This window comes from Gobio gobio (genome assembly GCF_949357685.1).
Source record: "Gobio gobio genome assembly, chromosome: 14".
NCBI lineage: Eukaryota > Metazoa > Chordata > Actinopteri > Cypriniformes > Gobionidae > Gobio > Gobio gobio.
The window spans coordinates 20,231,111-20,255,988 of record NC_137107.1 but is presented as its reverse complement, the minus strand read 5'-3'; the positions used below and the strand labels follow the sequence as shown (position 1 = coordinate 20,255,988).

The 24,878-nt window shown below is 37.0% G+C and overlaps 1 protein-coding gene across 1 annotated transcript in view; it reads left to right on the top strand.

The window, feature by feature from the left end:
- Positions 1 to 15,206, top strand: part of heatr6 (HEAT repeat containing 6) — a gene marked incomplete at its 5' end in the record, with an annotated part of 19,302 nt that extends 4,096 nt beyond the window's left edge. The window contains 12 exons of the mRNA XM_079834535.1: positions 1,169 to 1,346; positions 1,437 to 1,643; positions 2,914 to 3,013; positions 5,642 to 6,000; positions 6,093 to 6,215; positions 7,713 to 7,802; positions 7,892 to 8,026; positions 8,127 to 8,249; positions 8,800 to 8,924; positions 9,018 to 9,114; positions 12,093 to 12,297; positions 14,395 to 15,206. Coding sequence (XP_079690661.1) covers positions 1,169 to 1,346; positions 1,437 to 1,643; positions 2,914 to 3,013; positions 5,642 to 6,000; positions 6,093 to 6,215; positions 7,713 to 7,802; positions 7,892 to 8,026; positions 8,127 to 8,249; positions 8,800 to 8,924; positions 9,018 to 9,114; positions 12,093 to 12,297; positions 14,395 to 15,011 — 2,359 coding nt within the window. The 3' untranslated portion in view covers positions 15,012 to 15,206. The remainder of the gene's footprint in view (positions 1 to 1,168; positions 1,347 to 1,436; positions 1,644 to 2,913; positions 3,014 to 5,641; positions 6,001 to 6,092; positions 6,216 to 7,712; positions 7,803 to 7,891; positions 8,027 to 8,126; positions 8,250 to 8,799; positions 8,925 to 9,017; positions 9,115 to 12,092; positions 12,298 to 14,394) is intronic.
- Between the last annotated feature and the right edge of the window lie 9,672 nt (positions 15,207 to 24,878).

The following is a 24,878-nucleotide window of genomic DNA, read 5'->3' as shown; positions in this document are numbered from 1 at the left end:
TCTAAACTCAGGTATGACTCTCAGACCACTAGTGCCAGGAAATGCTTCTTACATTATTAGGTCAAATAAAAAATTGACAGGTGGTAAATGACACACAAATGTTTAAATATGCTTTTTTTTTTTTTCTTTCTACAAGCATTATGTAGAGATCGAGCATTTCTTTTCAAGACTAATACTAATTGTGTGTGATTAAGTGTCCAATAACAGATATGCACTTTAATTGTTTAATTTTGCATGTATGTATGCATGATGTATGTATATATTATTATTATGATTATTTAAATTTTTAAATTTACTTTTGGCCATTTACTTCAATAACAATGCATATGTTTTTAATTAATGTTTAATAATGAATAATTCACATTATCATATTACATCAGTACTACTATTAATTATTGTTGTTAGTATATTCACTTTTTTTGCTCTCATTAATTGTCCATTAACTGATACTATATTTTTGCGCTGACACAACTGTAATTGTAAAACTAAATATTAATTATAACAATACATTTGTATGATTATGCAATTATATTATACAATAAATCATTACCATTTTATTATTATGAATTAAAATGGGCCATTTAATAACAATAAATAACAATCCATATGTTTTAACTAATGTTTAATAGTTCACAGTAATTGTAATCAATATTATTTTTATTAATTATTGTTGTTATTATAAATAATCACTTTTTTGTATGTCTTAAGTGTCTGATACTGTTTCTGCTCTGACACAACTTTAGTAGTAATTAAATATAACTAAACAGTAATCATATATTACAACAATAATTTATGTCATTATGCTGTTGTAAATTGTACAATAAATTGTTATTATTTTATTTAAAATGCTATATCAAACATTTCTTTGAGCGTGATTGGCTGTTACTTAAGAAGTGTGTGTGTGTGTGTGTGTGTGTGTGTGTGTGTGTGTGTGTGTGTGTGTGTGTGCGTGTGCGTGTGCGTGTGCGTGTGCGTGTGCGTGTGCGTGTGCGTGTGCGTGTGCGTGTGCGTGTGCGTGTGCGTGTGCGTGTGCGTTCACTACTCACTGCTCCTAATCTGTGGATAAATTCCAAGTATGGGTTGGCCTTCACGTCATGCCACTTTAATTGGCTAATCGAGTTTTCCGTTTTAATGAGACTGTGTTTGTACTGGTCACTCTCTCATCTAGGTTATATCAAGCACGTGTGCGGCAGAGTGCGCTTCAGTGCTTCCTGGGTGTGGTCAAGTGTGTTGAGAAACGAATCCTCTATGGCTACTGGTCTTCCTTTGTTCCAGATGCTCCTGGGATTGGAGGCCCTCCTCCTCTTACCCTCCTGACCATAGTCCTAAAGGACCCCTCCCCAAAGGTAAAACACAAGCCCACTGTTGCCCATTTAGTTTCTGAAATCAGGTAAATGTAGCACAGTTGGCATTTGACATACTCCATTTGCTCCTAGGTGCGTGCAGGTTCTCTGCAGGTTCTGTCTGCTCTTCTAGAAGGTTCCCGACAGTTCCTCTCCAACGCTGAAGACACCAGTGTGCCCCGACAGGCCTTCACTCCTTTCTCGGCCACATTAGCAGCCAGTGTCAGAGAGCTGCACCGCTGCTTGCTGCTAGCGCTCGTAGCGGAGTCCTCCTGCCAGACCCTCACACAGGTCTTAAAGGTAACAGAACACACACTCATGCCATTGTTGTTATTATTAGCTTCAACTAAAACGATTTACCATGTACAGCCTGACATAGGAAATAATAGTTTGGAAATTTAACAGTTTACTGAAACTTCAGATAAAATATTAAAAAAATCTAAAGAAGTGGTTCTGTAAGGCTCTCATAGTATGATATAGGGAAATATGGAGCTCATACTCAAGGAGAATAAAAATCCCTCAGTATTATTTTTCAGAGGCCCAAACTGAGCAAAAATATGCTATTTGGTGCAGTTGTTATTTATTCAGCCAAAAAGTAAGATTATAATTCTGATAGCTAAGATCTTTACAACAGTATTGCAGATGACTTAAGTAAAATGCATATAAATATCAGGTGTCACTCCCAATAATATGTTTTAGTAAGATGATATTTAAATGCTTAGTCTTATGATCAAAGCTCTGTAGTTTTTATTGTGGGGGGCAGGACATATAATGTAGTACAATGCAAAATAATAATAATAATAATAATAATAATAAAACACATTTTAACATGATTTTTGATAAAGTAATGTATGGATAATCATGTAAACTTAAGTTGGTTCAGTCCAGTAAATGTTCATCTTCAAACATTGCTCACAATATTAAAGTGATTTTTACCTTTACTTTATAAAAATCTGAAAAGATATCACAGCAAAAAGGCATGTGTACCACAACCTGAAGATGGACAGTTTTAAAATGATACTTAAAGGTCTTTTTCTTGAACAAAAAGTATAAAATACCAATCAGATGACAGAAGGCATGTAGTAGATTGTGTTACCAGCAAAGTTTTGATTGCTGAATATTTAGAGGCCCTAGAAATTTGCATTTCAAATGATAAAGTTGACTTTATAGGGTCTAAATTCATTTTCAGTAATTGAAATAAAGCTGAAATAAATCAAACAGAAATATTAGATGAAAAATATATATGAAAAACCTAAATATGAAATGTCGCCTTGGCATCAAACTGAAGTAAGTTGAAGTTGAAGTACTAAAATTACTAAAGCTAAAACTGAAATAAAACAAAGCTTTATATATAAATATGAAAAAAAAAAGAATAAAAATGATCAACGACACCTGTGGGTACTCTGCTAAAGCATCACAAATATATAATTACTTTGAACATGTTCCATACAAAAATATTCCATTGGAGGAATATAAGGTGGTTTTGGTTAGTATTTGCTGTTCTTCTAATCAAGGGAATGCAAGATTTTTTCTCCACAAAGAGTTGAACGGTTTGTGTTTTGTCTTCCAGTGCCTTGCACACCTGGTGTCCAACGTTCCCTATAACCGCCTTAGACCGGGCCTGCTGAGCCCACTGTGGAAACAGATCCGTCCATATATACGCCACAGAGGTACTGTTACATGATGCTGCAGTTGTACTATTAAAGCAGGGGTGTCCAAACTTTTTTAAAAAGGGGCCGCATTCGATGTTGTGAACATACCGGTCCCTTTTCTATATTTTATATATATGACATTTGACAAAAGCTTGAGCTGACAGTAGCTTGAGATAGGACACAGATGTAAATGTATAGAACTTTCATCAACCAAAAAGTTTTAATGGGTGAAATTTAAATATTATTAGTGAGTTAGAACTCTATTCTTATTTAAATGTAACAAGTGCTCTCTTGAGGTCACCACAGGTAAAACCACACTACAAAAAATACTTTTTTTTTTACTTGGTATTTCTGTCTTTTTTCCAGTCCAAATATCTAAAAATTCTTAAATCAAGATGCTTTTACTTAGGAAAATTACATATTTTTTCTTGATTCCTGGGGGGGGGGGAATCTAAGTGAATCGAGTTTTTGCTTGAAACAAACTAAATGATCTGCCAATGGATTAGAAAAATAATCTTGTTTGTGTTTGGGACTGAAACAAGAAACAAGATTCCAAACAGAAACATTATTGTTCTCATCACATTGGCAGATATATTTGCTTGTTTTAACCAACAACTCACTTCAATTTTATTTTATTTTCCAGAAAATAAGAAAAAATATCTAATGTCATTTCACTTCTCTAGTAAATGCATCTTGATTTAATTGTTTTTAGATATATTTATACTAGAAACAAGACAAAAATACTAAGTGAGAGCATGTTTTGCAGTGCACACATGGCAAAAAGTAAAAATAAATATTATTTCTATATCTAGAATGGCTTTATGGTGTTTAGTCTATAAACATTTAAATACAAATGCACAAAACTGCAAGTTAATGACAAAAAATAGTCTGCAATTTGACCTTTATTACTCATTTAATACATGTCTACATTACAAATTAAATAAAATGTAAAAATGTAGATATTAACCTACATTTCTGACAAATTACCACGGTAAATCCATGATAAATGTTGGTGAATTGTTTGAAAAGTATTTTAACTGAATTGGCTCAGCTCATTTGCACGTTATTGTTGTTGATTAAGTCAGTGCTGTTTAACTGGATTTAAATGAAAGGTCCTGTTCTTCGTGATCCCATTTTTCAAACTTTAGTTAGTGTGTAATGTTGCTGTTAGATCATAAATAATACCTGTAAAATTATAAAGCTCAAAGTTCAATGCCAAGCGAGATATTTTATTTGACAGAAGTTCCCTTTCAAAGCCTACAGCGAACGGCCGGTTTGGACTACATCCATGTACATCCTGCTTTAATTACGTCAGTAGAGCAGTTTGTCGACTAACCTCCGCCCACAAGAATATGCGAAAAAGGGGGCGTGGTCTTGTTGCTCCCTCGTGGAGAAGAGGAAGTGTTGCGTTCGGTTGCGTTCGTAGAGTGTGTTTGTCGCCATGTCGTTCAGACGCTGTTATTTTCATCCCGGAGTCAAATCACCTTTGTTTGGCCTTCAGGGGCTGTAGTTTGAGCGCGTTCATCTCTCCGTTATGGTAAGAGGCGTGACCTTCCCGGGCAACGTGTGCTAAGCTGCTGTCGAATCACAACACGGGAACCGCTGGCACAATCAGAACTCGTTACGTATTTCTTGAAGGAGGGACTTCATAGAACGAGGAAATTCTTAGGCCGTTTTGAGGACAGTGAAAACAGCAGTATACAGATAAGTAAATTGTGTGAAAAATACTGTGTTTTTTTACACATGAAACATGAACACATGTTATATGGCACACTGTAAACACAATCAAAGCTTCAAAAAAACACGAAAAACGGGACCTTTAAAACAAATCACAGAGAGATTCGCAGCTTGTACCAGAGACCTCTGCGCCGAACTCAAATACTTCTCATGGGCTGTTTAGTGGGCGCGTGATCGAGACACTCAGCTGGTAAACGCATTTGTTCAGAATCAGAGCTCGCGAGTTGCGCTGTTTCCCTGGCCTCAAATCTAGTAATGCCGCCTTGTGTTGACATCGTGAAACTGCAGGATTTGTGCATTATCCGTGGCGGGCCACATATCATATATTTTAATAGACACGCAGCGGGCCGTTTGAAATTCATCCCCGGGCCGCATTTGGCCCGCGGGCCGGACTTTGGACACCCCTGTATTAAAGGCTTAGTTCACCCAAATTTTTAATGAAGCCTGAGAGGTTTCTGTGCCTCCATTGAAAGTCCAGGTAACCAAAACTGAGAAGATCCAAAAAGGTCATAAAAGTGTCGTAAAATTAATCCACATGAATTGGTTTAATTCAAGTCTTGTGAAGCGATACAATCGCTTTATATGATGAACAGATTTAATTTGGGTCTATTCACATTTATAAACATTGATGCACACACAAGCTTCAGTGTCTACCATGGAATTCGTTCTATGTATGTGTGTTTTGGTTACCTGGAAAATATCTTTACAAATGTCTTAATTTATGTTTCAAAGATTAACCAGCGTCTTATGGGTTTGGAACGACATGAGGGTGGATAAAATATGACAACTTTCATTTTGGAGTGAACTAACGCTTTAAAACTCTCCAGATGTTCAGTGCTTGCCCTGATAATTGATTAAAAATCCAGCCAGTTCAAAGATTCACAATCCCCTCTCTTCCTCCCATGTTAGATGTGAATGTCCGCGTGTCCTGTCTCACCCTCTTCGGTGCATTAGTCTCAACACAAGCCCCCCTCCCTGAGATCCAGCTCCTCCTCCAGCAGCCCGGATCCACGTCCGCCCTCAACACCCCCGGCATCAGGACCCCGCAGGAGCTCTCTCACAACTGGAGACTTCCCGCTCGGAGAGATGAAGATACCTCATCTCCTGGAGAAGGAGTCGAGGGGGGTACGGAGGGGCCGTGCTGGCTGTTGCAATTGTGCGTGAGTCTGGTCACACAGCCTCGTGAGGAACCGTACTCTGATAGTGACGCCGGGGGGTCTGGCGGAGCATCGCTGGAACCATCACCTGTTCGACTTGAAGCCCTGCAGGTGAGTGGTCCGTTTGTGAAGATGTTTAAAGCCACAATATTTGTGCTTCTTGAAATGTTTGTCTTTAATTCTTTGCCTGTGGTTTGTTTCAGGTTTTGGCTCATCTGGTTAAAGGTTACTTCTCACTGGCTCAGACGTCTCTTTTGGAGTTGGGGCAACTCAGCGCTCGCTGTCTCGCAGAGCAAGAGCCATCTGTGCAACTTCATGGCGCTAAAGTACCAGATCCTTGTCATTTCCTGTCTCATGAGTGGTGCTTGCTAAGGCAAAAATCACTATTATTATTGCTCATACTTAACAATTGCTATAAAGTTTTAATACTTGCTTTAGTTCTATGATAATACTAGAGTCCACACCACAACTAATAATAATACCGACACAGATTTTTTCACTTGACAGCCAATCAGAATCGACCTGAAATTAAAGAGCTTGAGCATTTAAAAAAAATTCACACTATGGACAAAATTATAATGCTAACAGTAGCACAGTAATCCCAGTAAATTACCGTAAAATTACCAGAATGACTTACATGACATGAAATACACAAATATGCTGTTCACATAAGCAACAGGAATTGTCCAACGATTTGGAATGGAGGAATTGTTTTGAAAACTTCCAATGTGGAGAAACGGCAAACGGAATGATTCGCCCACAGGGCTCGCAAAATGTCTTTATCAAACAAACAATGATTTATGTCTTATCCACCCGCAATTAATTGGAATGTTATTTTTTATCACTTGGCTGGCCTGATCGATGTATATAACCGCGAACCATGCATAACTAACACACACACGTGCACGCGCACCCACAAGCCAAGTACGTGCATCAGCAAAACTTCACCTCAGACAAATCAGCATGTTTAAAACTTCCACAATTGTATTTTTCCTTCAAATGACCAGTCAAGAGACTGAACAACGCACATCAAGAAACAAATGTTATTTCACTATTTAAGTCCTGGCCCACACATGTCCAGGTCTGATCCCGAATCGCAGCACAATGAACCAACAACACCTCAAATACAAAGGATACTCCAGCCTGTGACATCGTGGAAGTTATGTTTAGTTAGACACGTACATAATCAGTAGATATCACTCGTAACAATACTATCACAATACTATCACATATTAAAAGAAATTTTTGCTCACATAATTGTGTTGCATCATTCCTGTCAGATCCAGAAGGCACAGCATCGTTTTTAATCTCATCCTGTCTGCAAATCCAGTCTCTTGTTTACAAACGAATCCGGTGAAATGAAGCGAACAAATGCAATGTCTTTACCCACATGGCGTTTCACTGCAATTTGACGGCAGGTGATAACATTCTATTTATTTTAAGCGCACATCTGTCTTTTTAAATGCTCAAGCTCTTTAAAGTCAAGTGAATTCTGATTGGCTGTTAATATTTTTTTTGTTTATTATGTTCTGAAAACTGTTCTGAAAGTGATTCCAGCGATGTCGCTGTATTATAGTTATGGTGTGGAATTCGTTTTTCCTCAAAGTATTATAATGATTATTACATTTTATAGTTATAGTCCACGAACTCGGGTGAAAAAATCCCATACACTTGCATTGATCTGAGCCCAAACTAGAGATCAGAATATCATAGAAACCTCTTTTTTTACCTGGGCCAGTAGAAAAAACACATGGACAAGTACCTCTCATATTGTTTTCTTTCTCTTTCTTAGTCTGTTTTAACACTTCTGTTTCTTTCCCAAGCTTCTGGAAGAACTGGGAACAGGCATTATCCAGCAGTACAGAGCTGATGCCAACACTCCACAAAGTGCCAAACGTGTGCCTGTCTGCCAGGTAAAAAAAAAACGTGTGACGTGGTACAAAACTAAACTGAATTCAAAGATCATCATCTTAATGTAATGCTGTTCTTTTGTCCATTTCAGGTGGTTCAGTTCTGGTCGGAAGTCTTGAGTGGTCCACTGATCAGTGCCTTACAGAACGAGCAGCATCCCACCCTACAGACCAGTGCCTGTGACACCCTCTCCTCCATCTTGCCACAGGCTTTTAGCCAGCTGCCCGTGAGTGTGTCTGACCTCTTGAGTTTCCAGTTTGATCGAATGTGGAGGTGAGTTATAAAATGTGTTTGTGATATTTGTATATATATATCAATATCTGCAGGATAAGACACAAGTGCTGTGTATCACGATACTGCTGGGACTGACGTACAGCGAGAACTCTCTGGTGAAGGCGGCAGCTGTGAGAGCTCTAGGTGTCTACATCCTCTTTCCCTGCCTGAGAGAGGTACAGGATCAGCCTTCTCATATGTGACCCTGGACCACAAAACCAGTCATAAGTCGGAATATTTGTGGCAATAGCCAACAATACGTTGTATTGGTCAAAATTATCGATTTTTCTTTTATGCCAAAAATCATTAGGATATTAAGTAAAGATCATGTTCCATGAAGATATTTAGTAAATTTCCTACCGTAAATATATAAAAATGTATTATTAATAGTATTAATATGCATTGCTAAAGACTTAATTTGGACAACTTTAAAGGCGATTATTTTTGCACCCTCAGATTCCAGATTTTCAAATCGTTGTATCTCTGCCAAATATTGTCCTATTCTAACAAACCATACATCAATGGGGAGCTTTCAGATGATTTAAAAAAATTGACTATTATAACTGGTTTTGTGGTCCAGGGTCACATATAATGAAGGAATATATACATTTACAAGTTTAACTATAAGTAAATCCACCTTCATCTAACTAGAAAAATAGTGCCCATCTCAAAAGGATGATTGATTTAACTTCACTAACTTCACTATATATTTTTTGACGACCACAGGATGTGATGTTCGTGGCAGACACGGCTAATGCCATCCTCACCGCTCTGGATGACCGCTCACCTAACGTCCGTGCAAAGGCAGCCTGGTCTCTCGGCAACCTCACCGACACGCTCATTGTCAACATGTGAGAGCTGCAAATGTCCACATCTGCGTGTATGTGTTTGCTACATAAATCATGCAGACTGACGGTTTTCCTTTGCTCATCTGTTGTTTTCAGGCAGTCAGTGGGGCTGGAGTTTCAGGAGGAGTTCTCTGATATGCTGCTGCTGAACATGTTGAGATCTGCCACTAAAGCTTCAGGAGATAAAGACAGGGTGGGTACTTTTCTTTAATTATTAGTAGGGATATCAGATTTAACGTGTTAATGCACGTGATACATTTTTTCAGTTTAACATGTTCAAAATATTTAACGCAATTAATGCAGCATCTACTTTTTCTCGTCATCCTTTGGCTAGCGTTACATTATATGACCACACTCTTATTCATGCAAATGCTTCGTGCGAAAAGACAAGCTGTGAAATCTCCTGTCTGTGTGTCACACACACAACTTATGCATCGCTTCAGACAGTGCCTAAACTGACAAAAACACACAAAATTATGCCACAATGCCTGTTTTGTCGAGTATCCTCACAAGCACAGTTTTAAATTAGTTAAATTAAGTCTTAAATAATTGTAAAGAGTTATGAGAAAATAGGATGTGTGTCAGATCCGGGTCATATGCATCAGGTCTTAAATTGACAGCAGCCTAATAAACCTGCTGCTGTCATTAATATCAATCAAAGGAAAAAGAGAAAATCATTCACTGCTCTTGACTGAATAACATTTCTAGCTTTAATAAGGTTTAAACTATATTTTATTTATAATTTATGCAGTGAAGACTGTGAAGTGTTTGATAACTTTAACTTTTTATTTATTTTCTGTATATATCCTACCTGTTAGATCTACCTGAAAATCTTAAAGCACTGTTTACAAGGTTACATGGGTCAAATACAACGAAAACAATAACTTTTAGTGCAAGTAAAACTAATCTGACTTGGCCAATAGAAAAAAAAGAGCCCTGATATCTTGAAGGGCATAGGTAAATGTGAAATTTATTATAATGGGTTTATGTGAAGCTTGCTTTAAGATCACTAAAAGTTGTTGTATTATTTGAAGCCTAATGTTAAAATGTATAGCTTTCAATTATACTGTAATGCTGAATGGCAATAATTAATGGTTAAATTTGAGGAAAAAAAATCATTTTCATAGGGACCTCAGTATCAGTGATGCCTTCTTTCATAAAAACAAATATTTTAAATACAAGATACAAGGTTTTATGTTGTTTCTACATTCATTTGGAGATTAAATGTGAAATTACAATAGAAAAATATAATAATCTTTAATGTTAGGTGCGATTAATTACTGAAAAATGTGCGATTTTAAATAGTAAAAAAAAAAAATTCTAATTATTAGTGATGCAAAAAGTCTTTCACATGTCTGATGTTTTCACAGCATCTTCAAACGATTTTTTATAAGTATCAAGGCTTAATTCATTTTATGCTAAATGATACAAACAAATTGAGACTTTGTGACTAGGACTGCCTGATATATACTGGTTTGGGGGAGATACTGGTTTTCAAATTAAATATATAAAATATATACAGCTTAAGAAGCATTTCTTATTATAATCACAGTTTTTGTTGTTGTTTTTTCAGGATTCTTTGATGAATAAAAAGTTCAAAAGATCAGCATTTATATAAAACATCAATCTTCTGTGACATTATAAATGTGTTTACTGTCACTTTTGACCAATTTAATGTGTGCTGAATAAAATTCTTTCAACAAAAGAATCATACCCAAACTTTTCAATGGTAATGCATATTTTCATATAGTTTAAACAGCTTTGCTATTGTTGTTGTTTTTAGAGTAGAAAACTTTCAAAAGAGTAGGTTGACTACAGATAAACTACATGAAATTATGTGTAGCTTTTAGCTTTCCGTATCAAACAGTTTGTATTGTCATTTATTTTATCAATTATGTTATCTTAAATAGACCGAAATGTCCAGTTAAAATCAATAAATATAAGTTAAAACCCCATTTGACTCACTAAAGAGCACCTTTTCTTGAAGAGTGCTTGCCCTGTAATAATACTGTCCCTTTAAGAGTTGCTTTTGTAAATGTAAATCTGTACATTCATGCATAAAGATAAGTTTAAATTTATCACTTGAAAAAACTTTACTAATTAGTATCGTAATTAAAATGTGTAATAAACATTTCAGTTCTTAATTACTATTCTAATACTCATTTACTGATCTATGATGTTATCAGCCATTCATCACCAACATTTAGTGGTAGCACTTTATTTTACAGTCCTGTTCCCCATGTAGGCTACATACTATGTACTTATTATAGCAATTATAACTGTACTAACCCCTAAACCTAACCTTAACCCATGTAGTTACCTTATATTACCCTGTACTTTCTTTGGTAAGTACACTGTAAGTACTGTAAAATAAAGTATAACCCATTATTTATTAGTTAATCAATAACATTTTGAATATTGCCGCATCCTCATTAAAGGCACAATATGTACGATTTTTGGATTCAGATATCTAAAAACCACTAGAACAATGTTATATATTTTGTTGACTCGTGTACTTACACTATCCCAAATGTTTCCAATAATGTTTAAATCCAGAGAAATAAGCAAATTACCGTGTCCGTGCGTCGCCTATCAAGGACATCATACCCACATTACCCTCGATGTCCAGTAAAAAAATATATATATTTTGACGCTTTAATATAATTATTATGTTTTATTAGACTGGTGAGCAACTGTTTGGATACATTAATCAACAGAATACGAATCATTGTTATATAGCTCAGCACAGTTAGTCTTTTATTTAAATCTCGTTTTCTTGATTTCCCGCGAGTACCATGTTTTACCATGCCTAATATCGATCTAGCTTACTGCAGTGTGCAAGTGTCTCATCTTAGCCACCGAATGAACGCACAGAGTAGCTTTATCACATAACTTTCAACACACTCAAATGTATGTAATATGATAAAAGAGCGCTGCATTACCCCACATACGCATGAGCGGGAGAAGCAGAAGCGGTCGTCTGCGGCATAATAAAAGCTCTGCGAAATCAAGGCGTCATCAAGCTACGCCTTTGTTTTGAATAAGCGAAAAAATTACATATTGTGGCTTTAAAGGCAGAAACAAAAGCCATCTTTCCATAATGTACCATAGAGTTACACTAAGTAGAATGAACTTCAAGTCCAAGAAGATAAAGTTTTTCCTGTGTTGCAGGTAAAGAGCAATGCTGTCCGTGCACTCGGGAATCTGCTTCACTTCCTGCAGCCGGTGCACCTGGGAAAGCCTGTGTTCGAGCAGCCTCTGCAGGAGGCCATGACGGCACTTATCGATACGGTTAGAGGAGATGCCACCATGAAAGTGCGCTGGAACGCCTGTTATGCACTGGGCAATACCTTCAGAAATCGCAGCCTGCCTCTAGGTGAGTGAACACACAAAAGTCGCTTATTCTTGGTTAGGGATTTGTACAAATCTCTAATCCTGAATGTAAAACTTCGGCATAACTCATCCGTCATGTTTGTGCTGTGGAGATGAATGATACCTCAAATCATTTGGTATGTTGAGGAGAGGTGTAAATTTAAAAAGTGTCAGGGTGATGTAACTTTCCTGATATCATAATGAAGAAAAACTAAACATTTAAACAAATTAAATTCTTGAAAGGAAAGCATTACGTTAACTCCTTCAACTGCTTATTAAAGGGTTAGTTCACCCAAAAATTAAAATTTTGTCATTAATTCCTTACCCTCATGTCGTTCGACACCCGTAAGACCTCCGTTCATCTTCGGAACACAAATGAAGATATTTTAGTTGAAATCCGAGGGCTCAGAAAGGCCTCCATTGGCACAATGCACGGTTCACTCTCAAGACCCATAAAAGGTACTAAAGACGTCGTTACAAAGTCCATCTCACTACAGTGGTTCTACAATAACTTTATGAATCAGCGAGAATAGTTTTTGTGCACAAAAAAAAACTAAATAACGACTTATATTGTGATGACCGATTTCAAAACAATGCATCATGAAGCTTCGAAGCGTTATGAATCAGTGAGTCGATTCAGCGGTTTGAATCGCCAAAGTCACGTGATTTCAGAAGTTTGGCGGTTTGACACACGATCCGAATCATGATTCGACTCGCTGATTCATAACGCTTCGAAGTTCCTGTTTATGTTTAAATATTATAATGTTATTTTTAAATTCAATCTAGGCTACATTGATTATGAAAAGTGAAAAGATGCTCAATATGTCAGAAGACAGAAGGTCAGAAATGATTTTGAAAGAAATTTTGTATGATTTTGCTTAGAAAGCCTTTCTTTAATGTGAATTCCATTTCGTATAAATTGTATCTTAATTTTAATCAACGTTTAATTAGATAATTGCCTGGATTTAATAAATAAGAAGCAAATAGTCAATAGCAGACAATAATCGCGGGAGTGATCACATGAACTGCACATGAACTGGAGTGCGTCTCAAATAAACCGAAACTCAGCAGGCTACTTGTCTCACAAAAATGAGAAATATGTGTATAGAAAGCTTGAAATGTCCACTTTTAAACGCAACGAAAAGAAAATAGTCAAGCAATGTGCACGGTTCACTAGTGGCAACAATATGCGTCCGTTCATTATTTTTTGTCAAAGACGCTGACGTCAGACGCATGTCCGTTTACAAACCAATCAATGTCCAGATGCAGCCCACATAGATGATGACGAGTGGACGCAAGTGCGTCATGTAAAGTTCTTTAGTGCGCTTGCATAATTGCAATGTGAAACCAAACCAAAACTAACCGAATGTATAAAATTTATCAAAACATGAACTTCGGTTCGGACCTTGGTGTGGACTTTCAGGTGTGAAAACGCCCTTAGAAGCTATGAGCAGCTCCATTTTTGATTGGCCTTTTCACAAAGTGTCAGAGGTGTTTGGGGCTCCCAAGTGGGACGCCTAGTGTCAATCATCGACACCATGTCTCGTTCCCTCCTTCAGGGAATAAAGGTTACAACAGTAAGAGAGAAGTTTTTTGGTCAGTTTTTACAATAAATACTTTTGCCCGTTATGTGTTTTATATTGTTGAAAAGTGGGTAGGTTTGAGGTTGGAGTGGAGTTAGGTGCTCCAAAATATGAAAGTATAAATATTTTTAAAATAATTTCTACTTTTGAAAAGAGTTAAATGCTAGATCTGACACGTAAGGCAAACAACTGAAAGAAATGGAGTATCCTACACAAAAAAAATATATGAATAAATACATAATAATAAGGGATACTCTGTGCATTAAAAAGTGGGGTCCTGACCAAGAGTTGGGAATGAGTATGTGTTGGCTCTTCACATCGTCAGACTCAGAATTACATGTTTCTATAGCAACACTAAAAACATCAAAATGAATCTTCTATGGTCATGTGGTACAAATCAGAGTTTACAAGTGCTCACATCCTCATACAACTCACAATTACAAGAAGTCGGAATCTTGTAATTGCAGTAATTCTGACACGGTGTGAACATACCTTAACACACACCACTTCACTTGCAGGTTCTGCTGTCTGGTCTAAGGAAGCTTACTCTGCCCTGTCCTACGTCGTCACTTCCTGCAAGAACTTTAAAGTACGCATCAAATCCGCTGCTGCACTTTCTGTTCCCTCGACGCGAGATTGCTACGGTGACATTCACCAGTTTGCAGAGGTGTGGCAAGCTTTGGCTCAGGCCCTTGAACACAGTGAAGATACAGAGGACTTCCTTGAGTATCGATACTGTGCTAGTTTACGCTCACAGCTCTGCCGTGCCCTCCTGCACCTCCTGTCCCTATGCCAGCCTGATGACCTTCCAGCGCTGAGGTCATCACTGAGTGACCAATCCAGGCCAGTACTACAGGGCTTCCTGGTTCGTTACCTTGGCGATAAGGGCGTGGCTTTGGTTGCCGGGGTTGACGGTGCCGCAGGGGAGGAGCCTGAAGCGGAGCCTGAAGATGGGTTGATGGTGCTCAACGAGACACTGACCAGGCTGAAGGGACCACTAGGAGAGACCGTGTTGGACAACAGTGAGGATCTGAAGACTGTGGTGAATTTCCTTGAGGATGTAGTGAGAAACTTTGAGCAGATACAAGAATCGGACAGCAAAGATTCCTCCCTTCCGCTCAGCAATTCGCTATAGTGAAAGTAAAAATACAGATGTGTCAACTGAATGAAGCCATGCGGATTGCCTGTCTGACATTTTTAACCACCTTTATATTTTATTCAAAATATATATATATATATTAAAAAATATTTCAAGTATCAAAAAAATCCTGTTGAGCATCAAGTTACACTATAAAACTAATTTCACTTGAATGATTTGATGTAAATATAAACACGCTTGCAGTATGAGTGAACAAATAAAACAGTTCTTGTAAACTCGAGTGTTCCTTTTTTCAAGTTCTCAGCTAAAACTTGATATGAAATATTAACTTCAGAAGGAGATCATAGTTCTGAATCATGATGGTAAGCATGTCTTCACAGAATATGAAGTTACTAAAAAATTAGTTTTAGTTTGCTTTAGTAGTGTTTGTTTTTCATTATATTGGACTAATATATATTTGGTTCGCAAAATACTGTACATGCAAATAAACATTTCAGACATGTTTTGCACATTTCCCACTTTAGAAAATTTGCAACACTTTTTAATTGCAAATGTGCAAATTTTTTATAAACAGAGGATATGGACACTTTCTGCATGTCAAACGTTATTGGAACATGAAGTACACCTGTGTAAACTTGTAGAAAACTGACTTGATATATTTACTAAAGTTCACCAATTAATTACAAATAACAGGGTTTCTGTGGGTCTTAAAGTCCTCAGTACTGTTCCTTAGTATTTTTGTCCTGTTTTCCAATGCAAATATCTAAACATCTTTAAATCAAGATACATTTGCTTAAGATGGAAGTGTAAAAGAAGCTTTCTTGTAGCTCAAACAGTAGAGCGTGGCGCTAGAAACGCCAAGGTCATGGGTTCGATTCCCAGGGAAAGCAAGATCTGACAAAATGTGTACCTTGAATGCAATGTAAGTCGCTTTGGATAAAAGCATCTGCCAAATGCATAAATGTAAATGTAAAATTAAGACTTGAAAAATGTAACAAAATTACCTTAGTTTATGCTTCAAACAATAACAGAGAATTGTTCTTATAATAACATATACAAAGTCATGTCTTCAAGCAATGTGTCATCCCTTAAAAATTATAACACAACACTTGTAAAGATTTTATGCAAACTGCTGCAACTCGAGGTTCATTATTTTAATATCTACTTTGGTTGAGTACCTGGGCACTGTGGAATCACAGGCAATGAAGCAGATACTGACGCAAAAGTGGCACTTTCAGCAGACCTCAAAAACTGCACAATCCCTCCAATCTAAAACCTATAATTAATTGGCAAACCAAGTGGGATATATACACCATAAACAAACTCCATGAAATTAGCCCAAATGTTGGGAGAAGTTTCCATCATTTTTCAAATCGATGGGACCAAATTGTTTATACCTGTTGCCAAATAGGCCATTCCAGGATGATACACAAGTTTTTAATATAAACCTAACCCAAGAGAAACCTTTTTTAAATTATTTTGAACAAGTCTTTAAGTAAATCCAAATATAGTTGTAGATTTTTTAGCAAAATATATATAAACATAATATAGTTTTTCCATCATTTTTAGCCACAGAAGCTGGCAAGCAAACAACAAACTTATCTGTCAATGAGTTATGAACACTTCCCTTTGAAATAGGTTGACTTTTCTGAGCAGATATGTGTTCTTGTTTAAAACATAAATTCGCTTCATTTTCATCATTTTTTTTAATGTCACCTTGCATCTCCAGTAAATGTATATTGATTTAAGAATCTTGAGACATTTGCACTGGAAAAGAAAGAAATACTGAGAAAGAACATCACTTTTTTGCAGTGTGATCAGAAGGTACATTGGATAAAAGTTTTTTTTTTTTTTTATAAATGTTTGTCATTATTGGGCAATCTTAAATTGTCAATCCTGTTACCATGATTTTATATTGCAAATTATTTTATATTTATGGATCAGAAGTGGAAATTGACAGAAATCTTGGTATTAAATCATCTTTATAAGAAGCACCTATGATGGGTAGCTAGGTTCGTAGGTAGGTAGGTGCATGCATAGGGATGTAGGTAAATTGGTAGGTATGTATATAGGTAGGTACATGTGTAGGGATGTAGGTACGTATGTAGGTAGGAAGGTACGCAGGTTGGTAGGGAGGGTTAGGGTTAGTACATGCATTGGGATGTAGGTAGGTAGGTAGGTAGGTACACAGGTAGGTACACAGGTAGGTAGGGAGGGTTTGGGTTAGTACATGCATTGGGATGTAGGTAGGTAGGTAGGTACACAGGTAGGTACACAGGTAGGTAGGGAGGGTTTGGGTTAGTACATGCATTGGGATGTAGGTAGGTAGGTAGGTACACAGGTAGGTAGGGAGGGTTAGGGTTAGTACATGCATAGGGATGTAGGTAGGTAGGTAGGTAGGTACGTAGGCAGGTACGTATGTAGGTAGGTAGGTAGGTACATGCGTAGGGATATAAGTAGGTAGGTACGCAGGTAGGTAATGTATGTAGGTAGGTAGGTACGCCGGTAGGTAGGTAAGTAGGTACATGCGTAGGGATATAAGTAGGTAGGGATGTAGGTAGGCACGTATGTAGGTAGGTACTAGGTACACAAGTAGGTAGGTATGCAGGTACATAGGTAGGTACACAGTTAGGTAGGTAGGTAAGCAGGTAGGTTGGTAGGTACACCGGTACGTAGAGAGGGTTACGGTTAGTACATGCATAGGGATGTAGGTAGGTAGGTACGTAGGCAGGTACGTATGTAGGTAGGTAGGTAGGTACATGCGTAGGGATATAAGTAGGCAGGTAGGTACGTATGTAGGTAGGTACGCAGGTAGGTAGGTATGCCGGTAGGTAGGTACGCCGGTAGGTAGGTAAGTAGGTACAGGTGTAGGGATGTAGGTAGGTATGCAGGTAGGTAAGTATGTACATGCATAGGGATGTAGGTACATATGTAGATAGGTACACAGGAAGGTAGGTACATAGCAGAGGTCATGTTAGATATCCGCATTGTACATCATTTTGATGGACAGGGTCTTTCAAATTCTGTCATAATAAGCCCATTAATAGGCTCTTTTTTTGTTCACATATTCATTTTTATTCACAAAATTACAGGACAAGTATATAGATTATGCATTAATGTAGCCTAGAAACCTAGACGCACCCTAGCGGCAGCAAATCTAATTTGCTGCGAGTGTAGTCTTGCAACTCTCAGTAGACCTGCGAGCTGGAAAATACAAACTCTGGTCAGGCCAATCACAGCGTGTATAGAGTCAGTGGGCGGGCTTAACATAATGACGGCAGAGTTGTGGTGGTTCCGCGTGCTACTCGTAAACAAAGAAGCTGGCGAACGGCGATCTTTCGAATCGGCTTTGGCCGCGATTCTGGCAGACTTTGAGTTAAGCTTTTCTTTGAGAAAAGAACAAAGAACGGCACTGAAGTCATTCGTAAGAAAGGACGGAGTTTTGGAGTTTCGGAGTCTTTAAGTAAATCCAAATATAGTTGTAGATTTTTTTAGCAAAATATACATAAACATAATATAGTTTTTCCATCTTTTTTAGCCACAGAAGCTGGCAAGCAAACAACAAACTTATCTGTCAATGAGTTATGAACACTTCCCTTTGAAATAGGTTGACTTTTCTGAGCAGATATGTGTTCTTGTTTAAAACATAAATTCGCTTCATTTTCATCAGTTTTTTTAATGTCAACTTGCATCTTGGAGTTTTGCCGACCGGATACAGCGAAAATTTAATCCATCAACTAGCTCCACTTCACGTTGCTCTCTGGTTGGTTGTAGCCCTATCCAATTGTGTGCAGAGGAAATTTGAAAGACCACCGTTTATCCCGCCCCTCGGATTGAGCCCTTCCAATGGTGTGTTCCCAGACCCAACGTCTTGATGTGGGTCTGGCTTGTCAGGCTAGCATTAATGTATTTATGAAGAGAAAGTTGAACAGAGACTGTGGGTCACTTTCTGGTTTCATCATGAATGTTTGTCCAATAAATCGCAATCGCTTCGTGCTTTGTTACTTTAGATATGAAACAAAGTCTCAGCTTTCAAATTCTGACCATTTTATCACCAAATTCAAACAATAAATACCGTTTTGGCACTCTGTAATGTGGCGCGAGAGATCACTGTGGCACCTGAGTTCAAGCGAAACAGAGCGTGAGTAAACTCTTTACTACGTTACAGAATTAAATAAACATGAATGAACATCAGAAAATATATTGAAAGATACATTCCAATTTACCGAAATCCATATCATCTGTCTCTCATGTAATTGCTCAATCAGTGTTTCATGATGTCAATAAAACAGCTTGTAAACAATGTAATGTAATTCAGTAAAGCCCGTGGTTGATCATTAACTTGATAGTCAGCAAGAGTGCACTTGCCACGAAGTGGACAGAGGTGAGAATTACAGTTACAGGTTACAATATATCACCCTCAGATAATCTGTCGGACGGCTGACATATTTTTCCACCGCTGCTAAAAAATTCTGTCTGATGGAACATTTTTGGTTAACGCGACCTCTGGGTGCATAGGAAGGTAGGTAGCTACATGCATAGGGTAGGTAGTTAGGTAGGTAGGTATATGCGTAGGGACGTACATGTATAGATGTCTCCACAAAGATGGTCTGAAATGTCCTTGTGGGGATATTTTCTGGTCCCCATGAGGCAAACAGTTTGATGCAAAGTTTTCTGTGATGGGTATGGTTAGGGGATATAATATACAGTTTCTACAGTATAAAAATCAATATTTTTATGAAATGTCCCCATAAAAAATTAAAAAACCCATTGTTTGATTGTGTGGGGGTGTAATATGCATCAATTTAGCTTGAGTGCAGCAACACCTAATTTCCAGGAAGATCGTTTTGGAATCTTTTGCCGTTTTAATAATTCAATAACATATCCTGAGTTATTACTATTGGATATTATTAGAATTTGTTTATATTGTATAAAAATAACATTAAATGTCTTGAATGGCCAGAGCAATGACAGCACCTAAAGAGCTGTAACGAAATTAGCGTTGAGTTTTAGTTTGACTTGATACCTTGATTGACTTCGGCCCTCTGGGGCCTCAGGGTCACTGAGGCATGAGAGAGAAAAGCAGCAGGAGGAGTGCAATCAGGATGAAGAAGAGGGCGAAACGTGTGATTCCTGTGAAGAGCAGAGCAAGCGAGCATGAGGTTCAGCGGGGCAGAGTCCACTCATCTCTAACAGGAGGGAGGAACGGGGGGGGTGGAATGCTGATTCAGGCACGTCTGTTCCTGAGCGCTCACCCTCATCCCCCCCTTCCCACTTGGGGGTCCCGTAAGATGAGGGACAATTAAGACCTATATAAAGCACAATAAAACCTTTTTGAAAGGGTTGAATGAGTCTCTCCAAAATTCGAATCAATGTTAAAGTAAATCGGTATATTTTAAAATCTTGTGTAAAAAAAACTTGCTAGAAGTACTATGTTTACTTTAAAATGCTTTTGTGTATATACATTTTGCGTAGGAAGATGTTAACGTGATGTTTGCGTTGGTTGAAAGATTTGCGGTGTGTTAAGCAATACCTGATTAACCCAAGTAACCATTTAGCTAAATGACTATGGGATGGGTGAGCGTAATGAGTGAAAGAGAAAAAGCCGACCATTTTGTGATGTCGAATCCCTGTTGAAATGAAAAAGAATTCTCTTCAGATTTGCTGTAGATCTCAGGCATTTGAAGTGTCTGGTACTGTGCCAGCGTCACATGCTCTGCCTGTATTTATTCTCCTTCTTATGTTTACGGGGCCCATTTCTTCAGATTTTGACCCCTCATGAGGAGCCATCAAAGTCTTCTTTTGAACGTTGTATCCATAAAAAGGTTGTGAATTCTTTACTGTGTTGTAAACCCGCAGTACAGCATAGCTGTTGACTGATATGCGTTATAAGGCTGTTAATTGTTCTGCCTGTGCAATTTACATGAAATGTCAAGTGATTTTTGCGAACACTGAGTGGGGGGGTCAAAAGTTTGTAGATTAAAGGGGATGGCCTTCATTATAAACATGTTAAATGTTACTTGAGTTTACTTTAGTTGATAAAACTAATTGTTCTAGGCAAAAAGTGCACATCTATCTATCCATCTATCTATCCATCTATCTGGTGCTTCTTATAAAGTTTATTTAATACCAATATTTCTATATTTTAATATAATATTTTAATACCAATAATTTTCCCTTCTGATCCACAACTATGAAATTACTATACAAAATCATGGTAACTGGGAGGACATTGTTAACACTTTTTAAGACCAGCTAAAGAAAATGTAAGAAATAAATTGAAGGGAACACAATAGGCTATGTCAATATGAAAATACAACTTCCAACAGATATCAGTTATTTTTTAATTAATTCTACAAAAAAGTAGCTTGAACCGCTCAGCTCCCAACCACTAGAATATAGAAATATCTTTTACTGTATACACACTGCACAAAAGTGATGTTCTTTCTCTGTATTTTTGTCTAGTTTTAAGTGCAAATGTCACAAGATTCTTAAATCAAGATACCAGAGATGCACATTGACATAAAATAATAAGTCTTGTTGTCTGTTAAACTGATGAAAATGAAGTGAGATTGTTTTAAACAAGAACAAATGTCTGCCGGTGGGCTCAGAAAAATCTAAATTTCAAAAGGGGGGTTTTCATAACTCATTGACACTGTAATGTGTTTGACTTGAGTGTCCCAGTTTGACAGTAACGCCTAGAAAAATGTGGTTTGGGGTCAATGTGTGTTTAAGGAAGAGTCACCCATCCTGTGTTTAGGTTTCTTTCTTTTTTATTCTGTAGTAGAGATCTTAAGCTATTTAAAATAGTATCATATGAGGGGCTAAGACATTTGGATCATAATAAAAAAAGGTAAATGATCAGAAAATGTCCCACTTTACCAGTATTCACCCTAAATTTCAAAAGGGGGGTTTTCATAACTCATTGACACTGTAAACCCTTACGCTCGAAATAATCAATTGGTTTGAGTAGAGGCAGCTCAAATTAAACATATTAGTTCAAACAAATGAAGCATTTAAAACTTTCTTTTGAGTTCTCAAAAGTGACATATTTTAAGTAATCTGAATTGTTTCATTAGTTTAAGTTTTATGAACTTGTTTCTTTTAATTTCGACAAACTTAAATTTTACCGAAACTGGGCTGGGATTTCTATTTCTCAGTATGCTTTGCCATGACACTCAAAAGGGACAGTAAATGCCAAAATTAAAAAAATATGGTAAAACTATATATGTTTTTACAATCTAATTGTGCTAAAAACTCTAAAACTATATTTGGATTAATTAAAAAATGTGTTCAAAACAGAATTTAAAAAAGGTTTCTATAAACAGCACAATGTAGGCTAATAAAAGATGTTTTATTTATGAAAATGTTATTTTTGCATTTTTTAATGAAATGATCTGACGAAACCAGTACCAAAGGCAAATGTTCTGCTACTATTAAAAACTTGTGTATCATCCTAGAATGGCCTATTTGGCAACAGGTAAAAACAATCTGGTCCCATCGATTTGAAAAAATGATAGAAACTTCTCCCAAAATCGCTAATTTCATGGAGTTTGTTTATGGTCTCTGTTTGCCAATTACATTTTTTTTTTTGGTCCATAGTAGGGATTGTGCAGTTTTTAAGGTCTGCGGAAAGACTGCCACTTTTGCGTCAGTATCTGCTTCATTGCCTGTGTTTCCACAGTGCCCGTAGGTCCTCAACCAAAGTAGATATTAAAATTATGAACCTCGCGTTCCAGCAGTTTGCATAAAATCTGTACAAGCGCTGGGTGATATTTTTTAAGGGATGACACATTGCTTGAAGTCATGACTCAATTCTGTTATTATAAGAACATGTATAAGAACTTCATTTTCATCTATCTGTCTAGAAGATTTCTCTACGGGGGGCTGTTTAAATCAGCGGGGGCTTCAGGGCTGCAGTCCGTTCTGGGAGAGTAGCTCCACTCACACTCCTTATTTCCTCTGCGACTGATCTCATTTGCTCCTCTGCCTCCTTAAAGGAAATGAGTGTGATGTCTTTCAGTCGCTTTAATTTTGACAAATGCTCAGAGCTTGCGGACAGGTCTACCTCACGGCTCAATCAATAATCTATAATGTCCAGAAATTAGTCAAAAGTTATTATCATAGTACAATATTATAATTCATCCTGTGCAAAAGATAGACAAATGTGTTGTGTGTATATTCACACACCTAGGCTGTTTTATAACACAATCATAATCATTGCGCATCATCATGAAAAGGAAGCTCATGAAGGTTAGATTACTGTGGTTAATGTCTAACAGGGTGATCAACAGAGTCTTTATATGGTGTAACACCTGTGGACACAGTTCTCTCACTGCAAACACAGACAATAAATGCCTCGAGACCTCGCCTATCTCTCAGAACACCAGCTCTCTGAACATGTCATACAGAAATAAACTTTCCATCTCCATGACTTGTGGTTATGTGTCCTTTTGAGTCCAACTCAAGGTCCAGCTTACTGACCGGAACTCATCTTTCTGGTCACTGATTCCCCAGATTACCCATCATGTCTAAAATGTGTGTGTGTGAGTATAAAAGTTTTACTAAATGCACCATTTTAGCCATACTTATAAAAGTAAAATAATATTTGTAAATGCCTCACTTGGATCTAATATCTATGAATGGATGCCTACCGATCGACTCTGATTCCTTTTGGTTCCAACTGCAGGCAAATTAGTCATATTTACCAAAAAAAAATCTTTGTTAGGGAGACAGCAGAGCCTTTGATAGTGTCAAGGAACCACATTCAAAACCTCCTGGTCAGAAGAGAGAGAAACGGCTAACAAATTATTCATCCGATACAGTCACACTCCACTGCAGCTTTCACAACAGAAGTAGTTTCACATCCTGGAAAAAAATATGTAATTTCTGTAAGTTTGTTATTAACTGCTGTTAATGATTGAGAACTGACCAGTCCCCAAAATGTGTGAGAAAGGTTGAAATGCATTAAAATTCTGTTCCAGCAGCAGATTTGATCTTATAATGTGGTCTACGGTTTCAAATTTCATAATGATTTCTTTTCATGTAGCCTTTTGATATTTATGAAAAACAGACTGGATTTTTGTTGATCACCGATCAACATTTATGCTCATTAAAAAGTCACATTTTGCTTTTCAGAATCAAATGAGAAAATGATTAAGAACTACATTAAAAAGAATGAGGGGTCTGCAAATGGGGTAATGATTAGGTCAATCTCATAAAATTAATAAATAAATAAATTTGGCTTGTAACAATACAGAACCCTTTTATAAGGTTCCATAAATAACTATGCTGTAAAAGTGCTATATAGGGGTAACCAATTAGTTGGTTTTATTTTTTATTGACATGGCAAATTGTAGCAAAAACAACAGTGCTCTAAAGTTATTATAGCTGAATACATTAATAAATAACAATTGACATTGAACATGATATAGATGTAATGAAGACCAAGTTCCAGTGAAATATCTTAACCTATAGATATGATGTCTTTATGTCCATCATTTTGTGTGATAGTTTCTTTCTGCAGATGATGAGGTTATGGTACAGCATCTGAAATACACAATTGAGTTAAATGTGTCTTTTCCATTTGTTTATGTAATAACAGTTGTTTATGAAGTCCAAAATTAGCAAAAAAAAAATAACAGTATGTGAGCCCTTTACTGTGTTGAAAGGAAAAAGTGAGATAAAGCCATGGGATAGCATTAGTGTTTTTTTTGTGACTGAGTAGGCTATGTTTATACATAATGTAATTTTAAAAATATAACAATATTGATCATAAATGTAATATCTTTGTTACTTAGTGGAGAGAGGAACAGAGCTTCACAAGTACATCTGTTAAACTAAAAAGAGAAAAAGACATGATTGTTAGGAAACATAGACATTTTAAGAAATAAATAATTACCT